The following is a 14,730-nucleotide window of genomic DNA, read 5'->3' on the forward strand; positions in this document are numbered from 1 at the left end:
TATAAACAAAAACTATCTGCAATGGATGGATGTTATATAATGCGTGCTTTGGAGTCGTAACCAAGAATGGTGTCTATCTGATTGGGATGAAAATATACATGAAAATAAAACCTATAATTTTTTGTATGTGTTCCTATTTTCAAAGATATTGTTCTTAGTCGTAGCAAATTTACAATGTTGTCGCATTTGTTAAGTTTGCATAGTGGAGGAATAATACTACATTAGTTGTTCAAGAACTTATTTTGTATTATACCTGAAAAAAAAATGAAAAGAAGTTGACTGTTATATTATACGACGCTGATGGTTTAAGACCGTGTGAAAATGGAAAATTAGGCAACTGTATAAGAAACAAGCTGGAGTTCTGCCACTATTTCTCAAAATGGCACGACGGAAGAGTGGTATACAATGTCTTGAAGTCTTGCATGAATTTTTCTCTAAATGCATCTAATAGTTTTAAATTGAATATAAGTAAAATATAGTATCAACAGTATCTATTGAAGATGAATTCAAACAATTTATTAATCTATTTAATCACAATGAGAACTTGGTTCCTCTGAAGAAATGAGCGAAAAATATCTTACCCTTTTGTGTCGATAATATTGGGAATCACATTTTTTGTAATACACGGTATTTTTCTTCCATCAACTATTAATCAAACACGTTAATCAGTGAATATTTTGGGGTTGTACAGCTCGACTATATTTCTCCAAAATTTATTGTTTCACAGTCTCTATTATTGCACTCTACAATATTTCCCATATGTTCATAAATTATAAAAACGCTTATACAAATGTAGATATAAATCAATTTCAGAAATTTAAAAGTATAATACCACAAAATCCAAAATGGATGTAGAAGTCTTCTGAGCCTTCCATATATTATTTAACAAAAAATGCGGTTGAATAATATGAAATATTCAAAAGTACCCTAAGCAGAATTCTCAATTTATGAAATATTATGTGTTCAACAAAGGAAAAAAAAATATATGAAGCGTAATTGTTGGGCGACTTTTAATTTAAAAGATATCGTTATATTGTTATTATTATGAAGTAAGTAATTATATTTATCAAAATTTTTTACACTTCATACGAATGTTATCATAGAATAAAATTTATATTGAAATTAGTTCAATGAATCAAAATGTTTATAGAACGAATAGTAACTTCTAAAACTGATAAACTTATTCATTATATTATTTTTAATTATATTGCTGTTGATTAAAGAATATATTTTATCTCGTACTCAAAACCTCGTTAGAATAATTGAAATACCTACTTCAGTTTATAGGAAAATAATGAATTCATAACAACAACTAGAAGGAAATGTGTGGATATATAGGGTGCACGGGCGTAGCCAAGGGGAGGGTTTTTGGGGTTCAAACCACCCCCCCCTCCTCCGAAATAAGCAAAATATTACCTAATATTATACCGAAAAAATATGAGGAGTCTAGAGAGTTAAATTATTACATCTGAATATATATAGTAGCTCCTAGCGCTATCTTTTGACGAGAGGCAGACGCAGTTGCAGCCGAACTAGTGGACATTGCGCACAGTAACGCCATCTTTAATCGAGTAGCTGAACTATTTTGTATTTTATGGAAACTTTGCGTTGTTTCTCAATTATTCGCCACGCTCCTCAGTCGGAATGAGTGGAGTTTTGTGGAAGTTTCTGGTCGGTTACTAGGCTCCTATATAAGCGGCGCGTGACCGCGCTAACGGCAGTATTGTTTCATGCGAACTCAAAGCAAATAAAAGTGAAAAGTGATGAACGAATAGTGAAGAGAATTGAGTGTGTCGTGTAAGTGAGGAATTTTAGTGCAGTGTTATTCGGTGACAGTGTTAAGGATAGATCATTACCGTCGAAAAATGAAAGAGAAAAAAAGGAAGGGTTATTTATAAGCTTGAAGGCATAGACTACTGGAAAAAGGAATGTAGTCAAGGGGTTTCTAATAAAGAAACAAATTTGGATTTAGCTATAGAAGCTTCAGCTACCTTGCATGCTAATAAGATGCGATGCGATGACAAGCGGACCCTCGACCTCAATCACAATACTGAATATTGAAATCGGTGCCATGTCGCTGGTGTCCTGTCCTGTTCGATATCTTCAACTGCCGAATCTACATCTAGTCTGCAATAGGCTTACTTGCCTGTTACCTCATCTTTTACAAAAGTAGCTTAGTTGAATGTTGGTTTTTACGGGAATAAAAAAAATTTATTGAATATTTTAAAGTCCAAATTTTAAAAACGCCATGGAACCCATCGAGAGATTATAAGTTTCCTATTTCCACAAAACGAAACTTGTGCTTTCAATTGAAATGGATGGAGACATTACCCTAGTTCTCATATTCGGAATATAAAAGTGGAACATACTACAAAGTTTGCGTGCTAATGGGACGTACCCTTGATGAAGGTAAAGGCGGCCATCAAAGGATCGGACAGCTGGTAACCGAAACTTTTTGTAAATGGAAAAATGCCCTAAAAATATTTGAATAACTTGCAAAATCGGGATACTACAAGCAAAATTAAGAACAGGCAGATAACTTTCTGAAAGTAATGTCTTCGCAGGCTTTTTGGGTCACTCAACAGCTGTCTTCTGTTAGAAAGAGACAACAAAAGGAGAATAGAAAGAAACTAATCCCCATCGTAAAAGCAATAAAGGCATCTCCTTGAGAGGTAAAAACAATTCGGGGCGCATACAAATTACACCAGAACCTGAACAACCACTGAAGATTGATGGTAATTTTAGAGCCCTGTTGCGGTTTGAGGATGAGTCTGGAGATAGAGATGAGGCTGAGCATTTGAATACATCACAGAAGAATGCCGTCAGATCGAAAACCAAATAATTGACTTTTGAGGTGAATTAATTTAATATAAAATAATTGAAGAAGTAAAAAAAGCCAAACTATTTGCGCTTCTGGCTAACGAAACTACCGACATTGGACGTGTAGAATGTCTCGTTATGTATTCGATATGTTGATTTTACAAATAATAAACACCATAGACTCAAAGAGATGTTCCTTGAGTACATTCCAACGGTCGATGTTTCAGTATCCGGTCTGGCAAATCTTATTATTACAGCTCTGAAAAAGCATAGACTTGAATGTTCTGTATTACTGTTTTGTAAACTTTTTAAAGCCACAAACAGAAATAGGTACATCAACTACATTTGTAGATGATATATAGATATACAAGGCAAAATCAAAAATGTTCACTTTTGGAGATGTTATTATTTCTCAGGTTTTCCATAAGATATTGAAAAAAATGAATACTCACAATTGATATTTTTACGTAGTGTTTAAAAATTTTTTTAGAGCACTGTTTTTAAAATTGGGGAGAAAACTTGGTATTTTTTAAAATATAATTTATATTAAATTTCAACCTCAAAAATTAGAAAAATCCATATTCGTGTTTGTTTATTTAATATTAGTCTATCATAAAAATGTTTTTTTATTGCACACATGGAAACTAAATCACAAACAGAGTCAATACAAATCAATAATGGTGGCGCTGACGGTGGAAATAGGGAAATTCAAAGTTTTCAAAAGTAGGATGTAATAAAATATTTAAACTTTTCTAACGAAAATGTCGAAACAGCGCTGCAATTATATTTAAACAGGTAAAGAATCGGCTTATTTCATTTTGTTACAAAATTCAAAAAATAAAAAAGATCTTATTAGGTTTCCAGAAAGACGCCAGCTATCTCGGGCTATGGTATATATAGATGTGGAAGCAAGACCCAAAATAATATAATAGCGTAAAAAGCCGCTTCTGCCCATGGCTTCAAAGTTTCTTTATATTATTTGCTCAATATTTTTTACTAGATGTAGTCATTTAATACTATCTCCTGCCTACCCTTTCATTCTTCTTTTCCAAACTTCTTTCCATATCAGTGAATCGGAGTAGTAGAGTCCAGTTGGGTTGACTAAAAATTCTAGTTTCCACTGATCTTTATATTTTGAAATTTAACATCGCTTTTATGGTTCCTGTCGCCTTGCTTGCATTTCCAATGCTTTTTTCCACCTCTTAAATTTCTGTGTTATTGTTTGGTACTATTCAAATTGGGTTCATGTTGCTTGTTATTATTTCCGATTTCCCTTTCTTTCTCCACATCGTCGATGACTGACCTATTCCCCATGCTTACAAAAATATTCAGAAAAATGGGTCGACCCATTTCGGAGGAATGCAATCTCAAACCTTATAAACGAGATTTGTTTTTAATACAATGTATATGTATACAGTGTGTCTACTTAAATTGGAACCATATGGAAAACTTTTTTATTAGTGGTTTTATGAAAAAAAGTTATTCTTGATAAAAAGTTATGCATAGTCCAAAAGTTAAAATACAGCCATCAGATATCAATTTTTTAAAGCAGTATACGAGGTTTGTCAAAAAATTTGAATTTTGTGCAAGAGTAAAGTATCTTTATTTTTCACAATTCAGAAGAATGTTATAATGTAAAGTTGTTTTGAATTGAAAGTTATATTAAAATATTCAATTACAGCCATTTATTATGAAAATTGAGGATTATTTACTAATCATTCCGTATTAATTATTCTGGCTGGATACAATTTATCTCTCTTACCTGTTAAAAATATGATAACCTTTCTATTTATCACTGTTTTTGAACAACGTTGCAATTTACATACGAAATTAATGTATAATGATTATTTATTGTAGAAATTGAAAAATACTTACATAGTATATTTCTCAAACAGTAATAAACATTATTAAATTTTAATTCAATGTCCTACAGCTTCGACATATCCAGCTTCTCTTAGTAAACATTTAATTGTTCTTTTGTCAAACTCTTGTATTACTTTCCGTATCATATTTGGAGTAGTTTTTTGACATGCTTCAGAAATAATGCTCTCCAAATGATCTATATCATCAAATGGCTGATAAACCTGCTGTTTTAAGTAACCCCATAAAAAAGTCGAGGGGAGTCAAATTAGCAGACCTAGGAGGCCAAAAAATATCTGAATACGTGTGAATCACCGTCTCATTAAACATATTTTCAAGGAGTACTCTTACGTTTAATGTACTATAGATAAAAGCACTGTCTTGTTGGAACCAAATTGTGATACGTTCTTGTAACGGAATCAATTGCTTGATTTTCTAATAATTGTAAGTATGGTGCGGCATTTAAGGAAGGTCGAAAAAAAAATGTCCACTAATTTATTTTTGTACACACCACACCATACGTTTTAAAAGAATATTAGTTCCGAGTTTTTATTACAAAGTTCCGTTTGAAGAAAATGTTGCCTCATCGGAAAATATTATTGTTCTTGTAATAAACGGGTCCTCATCCAACTTTCCTTGGATCAGAGCGCAGAATTCAAAACGAATATTGTAATCCCTTGGTAGTAACGTGTGTATAAATTGCGGTTTGTATGCATGATATTTATTACCTTTCAAAATATTTGCCACTGTATCTTTACTTACTGAAGTAGCTTGGATTGCAGACGCCCTTTATCTTAATGACATTTTTGGGTCTTCTAAGACAGAAAGCATCACTTCAGATTCAGTGTCTTCATTCGCAACCTGTTTTCGGCGTTTATTCTTAAATTTATTTTATATACTTCCACTAGCCTTAAATTTATTTGAAATTTTTGTAACTGTTGAATGCCTAATGTTTCTATACGGATATCTATTATTAAAAATATTTGCGGCCCCTCTATGTGTTTTGTAATTGTCTCACAAACAATTAACACAAGTTCTATTTTTTCTTCTTGATTTAGTATTTCAGCTATTTTTATTGTAATATTATACACATCAACAATATTAGTTAATAATCCCAAAACCTCAATTTTCATAATAAATGGCTTCAATTGCTTATTTGGATATAACTTTTAATTCAAAACAACTTTACTTCATAACTTTTTTCTGAATTGTGAAAAATAAAGATACTTTACTCTTGCACAAAATTCAAATTTTTTCCGTATGGTTCCAACTTAAGTAGACACCCTGTATAAATAAATTTCCAATAACCCATTTTCTTTATATTTACTCAATCTATGAAGTGCATAAATGCTTTAAAAGTAAGTGAAATATTCCGAAAATACAAAATGCCATATTATCTCGAACAAGAAACATATTCAAAACAATAAATTGTTTTTGTTCCAGTTCATCACAAGTTGATTTATTATCAGTTCATTATTTTACTCGTCCATTACGACACAACAACCAGTATCATTCAGAATACGTATGGTCATTTGTGTCCGTAGGGACTGGGTGGAGTCTTCATTATGTACAAGTAACAATATTTTATTCAATGTACCCTAGGTAAAGACGTTTTAAATTAAAATGCAATGAGACGTATTGTTAAGCGAATTCCATGTAATAAGACGATACTCGTATCTGTATACGGTGTATTGTCTAGTGTATAATATATACGAATATCAGTTGAAAGTATTGGAAAAACTGGTAGAATTAGACATGTTTATTACCGAGATTTGTAACACCTGCTTGGACAACTAGAGATAAATAAACGCCGAGGTCAAATTAAATTATGGAGATATGAGAAAAAATATGTAAAAGCAGTTCGTATACATGGAAAAATGTCTTTATGCGTTTCCAGAGTTATAGTGACATGAAGATTGTGTGTATAAGTGAATAAAATATTTCGTAATTATCTAAAAATCATCCCCTACTCCCTAGCGACATGTGGTTGTGAGGGGTAATGAAGAAAAGTGTACTGAACACAAAAAAATTATTGCAGCCGTCGGTCATCTCTTGTTAAAAAAATTGAGAGGGTTAAACAATTAAAATTTGACATTTTCGGAATTACGTGTGTTTACATATTATAAATTTTATTTGAAAATATATGAACAAGAAATACAGCTAAATAGTGAAAATAATATGTGAAAAATATATGAGATTAATTCAGTGTAATTATGAACAATTATAATTGTTAATTGACGTAACCATAAGTAATTATTATTTTACCATAGAAAAATACATACGGAAAAAATGAAAATTCAATAACTATTGTTCTATGGTAAAATAGGGTTAAAAAGGATCAAAGGAAGTGGCGGGGGTGTTAAAAGAGCATGGAAAGATGTTATATACAGTATTCTTGAGAAGAACCTCACCTAATCTAACCTACCCTACCGTAACCTAACCTAACCTAACCTACCCTACCGTAACCTAACCTAACCTAAAGACAATGACCGACAGCTAATTCAACCTTCCATATATTGTAATTACCTCCCTCTAACACCTCCCACAACCCCAAGCCGATAGGGGGTGGGGGATGATTTCTAGATAATTACCAAATATTTATATAGTCTTTAGAGGAGATTGTATAGATTTGAGGCAATAATTATTTATTAAATTTTCTCAAAATTTCTCACTTCTTATCTAGAAAAAAATTATAATTCTGATTTGATGATTTGTAAATGTAAATATTATATAAATAAATACAATACAAATAAATGTAAATCAACTTTCGTACGCGTATACTCCAACTGGTAGTAAAGTCAATTGCCAATTTGTTGAAGACCTATTTCTTTTCATATCTTTTACATTTCACACAAGTTAATATTGAATTTATTTGACCCGCTTAATAAAAATTAAAAATTTCGTTTTCAACCAGCAGATGAAGAGCTTGTGCAGTTAGCTATAGAGGATGTAATGCGAGGAGTATGATTATATAGAGAAGGTACTGATACTTTTAACTATCTAAACTCTAAAGCCGAGTTGAATTTTAGAGTATAATTGGCAACTGAGTATTTGTTCCAAATTATGGGTATGGGTTTCTAAAATTGAAATATTCACCGAGGAAGGAAAAAAGGAAAAATATGGATCTGATCCCAATCTCAGGAATCTTGAGAACATAATTCATTTCCGGCTGACAGAATTTTCAATTTTCATAAATTGAGGATTGTCCATGGTACTTATGCCTTATCTAATACCACTTTGATTGAGGCATATATGATAGTAGAATTTCATGTACACTTCATAGAGAAATTTCCATTATTCTGGAAAGAGTATAGATAAATATATTTATTTTTCGATATTAAAAAGTGAAGAACGTTCAAATATCAGTTAACAATTGTAAATAAGAAAGCTTCAATATACGAGAAGCAATAAAGTTTTCTTACTACGTTAAGTTGATAATATATTTTACTGTACTCTGGCTGATACCATCTGATTATGCAATCTTTTCCTGTATTTTGGTCAAAGGAATCAATGTTGCATCACGTTGTATTTCCATAAACATAAATTATAATATATTATGTATTTTTTCACAACTTTGTGCATTTAGAGTCTTATGCTGTTCACAATACAGCGTTCAATTTATTAATGGTATGTGAAAACTCAAAAACAAGTCAAAGAAATAGTGGTAGAAAAAAAAATCAAATTCATTACTCTTGGAAGAATGATATCGATCACGGAATGACTATAAAACCATGTAGTTGAACTTAAGAGCGTAGACTGTGAATGAAAGCGATGGGATTAATATTTATACAACCTAGCACGAACTATTTATCTAAGATTATGAATATTAACCGCACAGTTGTACATTTATTGGTATTAATTCCTGCTGTCGAAGGTGTCAGCGAAATGTTTTGATTTTGATCCAGCAGTACTATTTCCACAACTTCTATTTTCATGAGTTTATTTTATTAGGAATAGAATACTGAAAATTGTAGATTTCCATCCACCAGGCTGTTATAGTTACCAAGTAAATGTGTCAAAAATGACCAAAAGTTTTGTAGAATTGCGTTGATAACAATGCATAGCGTTTGTTCGACAATAATTCTTTGAAATTATATTTAGAATTATACTATTAACATTGCTTCACAGAAACGATAAAGAACATTGGAAAATATAAAAATGCAAAATATTGTTATTTTGGATTTATTTCTTCATTTTTTCACAATAAATCATTTCTTGGATTACTAATGAAAAAATTGGTTTGTGGATTTTAAATATAGAAAAACCTCGACAGCCTTCCACCATAATAGAATTTTGGAATAATGAAATCTGTACAAGTATCATTTTTTTAACTATTATCATTCACAATTTTTAGTATACAATTTATTTTCTTTTCAGTTACTGCAGCACAAAAACTCTACAGGATATGATCGTTCATTAAGGCGATTTATCAACTTCTTGCAAAAGAGAGAATGTTTCTACGGCTATCGATTTTTTTTACTTGTATATTGGTTCAGAAAAATGCAGGTAACTGATAATTGTGTGATAATTTTACGATCGAATTGATAGAGATGTCAATAACCTTCAATACAAAACGATCAATAAACTCGTGATCTATTTCAAGAATCAGATGCCACTTCAAGTTCATTAAAAGTATATATTTCTTTCTGCTCTAATAATTTTTTTTTGAATGATGTGATCGAATTTAATTGTTTATTTTTATCCTGTGTTTTTGCAACTGTATAGATTTAATACTTTTACTATTTTGTAAATAAATCAATCAAAATTTTACTCTAGGAATAGTTCTGATTGTTGTGTATTTTGTACTACGTTGCTGTCATTTTTAAATCAGTTAACTAAAGTTGCCGTTGATTCTTCCTGATCTTTTTCTGTAGGAAAAAATTATTTGATACCAGATAGATAATACGCCCTGTAAACTGTAAGCATGGTTATCAGAGGAACAACAATAAAGTGGTGAATGTCCTTAAATTAGACGTTTTTGATAAATATAAGTATGTATGGAAAAGAAAAGCAAAAAGTACTCAATATGAGTGTGGTGATGACATTTAGCAAACCCTCTTAAAACAATTACTTTTCAAAAATATGTGCTTCCATTGCTTTTGTTTTACAGACGTGAAGGGTTTTCTATTCTCCACTCTTTTGCCAATAGACTTTAACATCGAATTTCTTATCTAAATATTTTATAACTCTCAGTGCTTCAAGTAAATTCTTTAAATTCTGTCTTAGACAGTTTAGTAAATAAACGTAGTAAGTGAATATCAGTGTTAACTAACCAGACCTATACCACTCAAAAAACACTCAAAGCTGAGGCATGATCGAGAACTAGCATACCTATATGAGTTTCCAATCTTTCACTATTTCTTGTGAATATAGTGGAATTGGAATGAAAAATAAGGTATTGAAAAGAAATGGGAAAAGATAAGGTGTATCAAAAATATTGAATATTTAATCAATGATCTGGACATAAGAAAAATTAATCAAAAAAGTTGTAGAGATGATTGATTGATGTCAATACAAGTAAGTAGCTGATTTTGCTTACTGAACTATTGTATTTATTTCATTATATACCTATCAATTCGATCGCACTGTATTTATTTATTTTTAAATATTTATATTATACCATACGAGGGATGCTACTTGAGGTTTGAGATAGGCAAATGGAAACAAATATTTATAATTGGATGTGGCTCAAGATACTCTCGATTGAAATCAATACACTTTTGCATGCGTTTTAACTTATTGTCGAAGTATTTTTTCCATTCTGATTGAGACACCTCCATAACATGTCATTTGAACGCATCAACTGCTTCTTCAGGTGTCGAAAAATAAGAAGAAATCATTGGGTGCCAAACAAGAACTGTGCGGCACATGACTCATAAATTAGTTGTTTTGACTGTTCAAAAACGTTTTTGTTTGAACTGGTGTGTGAGAGATCGCTGGAAAATGATTCGTCTTCTGTGATTGTTTCCTTTGATTTCTTCAAACTATTCTGGAAAACAAATGCTTGTTTACCATTCACAATTAACTTTCCTACCCTGCTCTAATGGAACGGTAATCGTATTATTCCGTAAAACAAGTGGCCATTTAATTCGAAGTGCTTCGTGCGCGAACAACTTTTTTTGGATTTGGCTCGTCTTGAAAGACCCATACAGTCGATTGTTGTTTAGTTTCGGATTCATATGCTTAGATCCATCACTCGTCGCCTGTCATGATCTTATAGGCGTCTTTTGAAGCACCGCGATTGAATTTTCTCAGCATTTCTTTTTTCGAACTGACACGAACTTTTTTTGAGTGAATGTCAAATTAAGCGATGTTTCATCGTGTCACAATATCTCAAAACTTAAGTAGCAACCCTCATAATCCATGCCTATTATTATTTTCTCATTTTCTTCATAATTGTGTGATAATGCAAAAACTACGTTTTTCTAAGCTCTATTGCTGGTTTTCCTGTACCTCCAAATAAAAGCACTATTAATTTATAAATTTATCGATACAAAATCTCTCCATCTCTCCACTAGGTCCTCTGTTTGTAAAATATTAAGATATATGTAATTTCAAATGATGTTGAGAGTTGAGGACTCAAAATAAAACTATCCAAGAGTTTTATCTCATGCCAACGTTGAATCAATTTCAAGTAATCTTCCGTTTTCTAGGAGTCTCTTCCTTAAGAAATTTATTTCAAAAATTAATTTAATTTTTTATTACATAACAAATCAATTAGAAACCGAGGAAAAGTTTCGGAAATATTTCATTTGAACAGGTTTATGCAATAGATCACATTAAAAGTATATATGAAAAAATTTTCTGTGAGGTTGTTGCTGCGATTGCTTAATGCTGATCAAAAGCTCAATCACATTAAAAGTTCAAATGATGGAATAATTTCAAACCTAATCTGAATCTATTTTATCGACTAAGTATCACGGTAGATAAGACTTCGCTACACATTTATACCCCAAAAATGAAAATAGGGTCGAAAAATAAGGTAATGTCTATATTATTTATATTATTTCCAGGATATATGGATTATTTATGAGAAAGGTAATTGTGATACATTTTGATGACGAACTTAAAAACAACTACCACAGTTAATTAGGAGTTTGCTCCACCACGACACTGCACTTGCCTGTTTGTCCGGCATTGTTACAGAATAAATAGCTGAACTATATGACAATTTATTGCCTCTCCCGCCATCTTCATTAACGTTTACTTTTTGTTCGAATACTTGAAAAAATGACATTGTGGAATGCGAATTCAGACGAATGATAAGATGTTAGCAGAAATAATTTCCTATTTTGCGAAACTACCAAAAGATAATTTTACGACTGATTTGAAGAACATGAAGACTTGCTGAAGTGTGCAGACATAATGTTGAAAGAAAACATATTTTTTATGGTGAACTCACCGTTTTATTGAAAAATCACTCAAACCGCCGTTGTTTAAGTTTCTTAATTTTGTGATTTAATGATGTTAAAAGTCTTTTTTTGCAATTCCGTGCTTATAAATTTATGTTAATATTATCAGAAAGTGGTTGAGCTAAAATTTAATGACTCCTGCTATGAGTGCTTGTCTTATTTCCCATTAGAATCTGACATGTTCAACTATGATTACTGCAGAGATTTCATAGAGCTAGAGGGATTGTATTCTCTATCGATTCTCTCATACAGTTTATTTTTAATTTCTATTCCCATTGCGTATTTTGGTGATCACCTGTCACTATGATAAATTGTAGCGATATAAATTAGTTCTGGAATACATAAAATAAATTCATATACTTCACCATTTTTTAAGGTTCTCCACTCCATGGAGCTTGTTTATCAACTGAAGATTGTGGAACTATAGACACTTATTGTAGAAACCAAACATGTGTGTGCAGAGAGAATTTTTCGGTGTGGTACGACAGTTGTATTGAACGTAAGTATTTTTTTAATTTATTTATGTTCGAAATTGATATGATAAACTAATTCAATGTGGTCGACATAAGATTTAACTTGCACACAAAAGTTTCTAACCCTCTAAGTTTCAAGTTAATACAGTCCACGTACCATAAGAAAACTAAATATACAAATTTTATATACTATTGGCCTTGGTACTAAATGTATTTCTTATCAGTTGTAATAAGTAGATAAAAATATTTAACAAAACCGTAATTTCGTTTATCCATAAACCAGGTACATCCACCTCTTGGACTTCAGGTAAGTTCACTATCGTGTTATTTTCTTCAAAAGTCATTTATTTTATTCAAGAGCTGTGATAAAGAAAAAATGCAATGGTAGTACATGTATCACCTGTTAGCTATTGAATATATTAATATATATTCATGTAATACCCAATGATCAAGTAAAAAGTTTACAACATAACGGAATTTATAGTGACCTCAACAATCTTGTAAAATCAATCAAATATCCCGATTAGTTTCATAGAATTACTTAAAATTTGTTAATAGAAAGTTTTCTGAAGGAAATGAAATTGAAAGATTACTGTAATATTTCCATTCCTATTATATAATAGTCCATTGTACAATTATAGCTGTTCGCTTCTTTTTATTTTGTTCATAACAAAGTTTCTTTTAATTTCTCTTAAATATGCTCTAAAAAGCAGCACACAGCATAAAATTCATCTGAGATGATATTCCTTTTCTCTGCAGCCGCTGAGCTAGCACTTACATGAGGTTGCTGTTAGGGCCTTATCATACTAGCGATTGCGAGCTTCTTCAAAACAGGGCGAGCGCGCAACGATCACGCCGCGCACGCGTAGCGAAATCGTTGCGGGCTCGCAACGAGATTCCTGCGGATAGCAGCGTGGACGCCATTTTATACTGTGTACTTAAGTATTTAATGTTAAAAATATACCTTATGATAATTACGAGCGTTTCTTCAGGTATCACTGATAATCTTAAATGTGTGTCTTTGTAATGTACGTACACATAAACTGTGCCCTCAAAAAATAAGGGCCAATGATTTTATTGTTAATGATACCAGCCCAAACGTTCACTTTTTAGGAGTCGCATTATCAGAAAAAACTATTTTGTTTATGAACTCTAAATCTGCGTTCAGTCTATCCATAATCAATTCACAGAATTTTTGAATTATATCAGGATCATCTTCATTTATCTCCTGAAATAAGTGAACTTTGTAAGGGTGGTATTTTTCTTTATTTAACAATAATAATCGACCTGTTTCAGGTTTCTTTCACATATTTTAATAACGCTAAAATTGAATTTACTCCATATATACAGTCCTCTTTGTATAATATGAACACAAGCAACGAAGTTGCTAATTTGAAAATATTTCTTCCCTCCATTTTCTGTATAGTAAATGATTTATTCGTTAAGATTGGGCAATGCTAGGATCTAGAAAAATTTGTTTATTTTACATTTTTATTGACAAATAGTTACTAATTAGATTATGGATTCAACAATGCTAAATTTCCACTAACCACTTATTTCTTTCATTAAAAATCAGATTTAATGACTTTCTATAGTATACCTTGTTCGTCAAAGTTCAGTTGACAATTCCACTGATTTGGATTGAAAATCATTTCTGCTATCTTTGGATTGTACAGTTTGTCCCTGGCCGTATTCTTAACCATTGGGAATGAGCCACCTCTGGCCTTCAGATAGTAGTGTAGAATTATAAGTTCTAATTTTGCAACTTTGAACGTTGATAACTCGCATAAGAGTTTTTTTTGCCTATGACAACATTATTCTCACGTCATCTACTCACTCCTGAATTTTTTGCATCAACTCCCTTTATATTAAGATGCATAAAAATCTATTAAATCTCTGTTGCTTAATCGGGCATGCTGGAGAAATATTTGTGTTATATATGTTATGGCGTTGATGCATATACTTAACACGCAGCGTATAAGAGACTTGTCTGACCACTTCTGTAGCAACCCCCATCTTGATACTGTTCGTAGTGAAGATTATTTATATGCTTGTATCAATTCTTAGTGAATATTGAATTTGTTTTGATCTTGCACCTTTGAAGACAGATTTTTTCACTGTACGATATGTAAAGTTTTAAAATGTACTATCTCAAATTGAACAAA

General features: G+C 31.4%; 1 protein-coding gene across 2 annotated transcripts in view; it reads left to right on the top strand.

The window, feature by feature from the left end:
• Positions 1 to 14,730, top strand: part of LOC130897805 (uncharacterized) — an 82,261-nt gene that overhangs the window by 55,090 nt on the left and 12,441 nt on the right. For both annotated transcript variants that reach the window (XM_057806718.1, XM_057806717.1), the window contains exons 2-3: positions 9,058 to 9,186; positions 12,469 to 12,591. In XM_057806718.1, the coding sequence (XP_057662701.1) occupies positions 9,132 to 9,186; positions 12,469 to 12,591 (178 nt within the window). In that variant the 5' untranslated portion in view covers positions 9,058 to 9,131. The remainder of the gene's footprint in view (positions 1 to 9,057; positions 9,187 to 12,468; positions 12,592 to 14,730) is intronic.

The sequence above is a fragment of the Diorhabda carinulata genome, chromosome 9, assembly GCF_026250575.1.
Source record: "Diorhabda carinulata isolate Delta chromosome 9, icDioCari1.1, whole genome shotgun sequence".
Lineage (NCBI taxonomy): Eukaryota > Metazoa > Arthropoda > Insecta > Coleoptera > Chrysomelidae > Diorhabda > Diorhabda carinulata.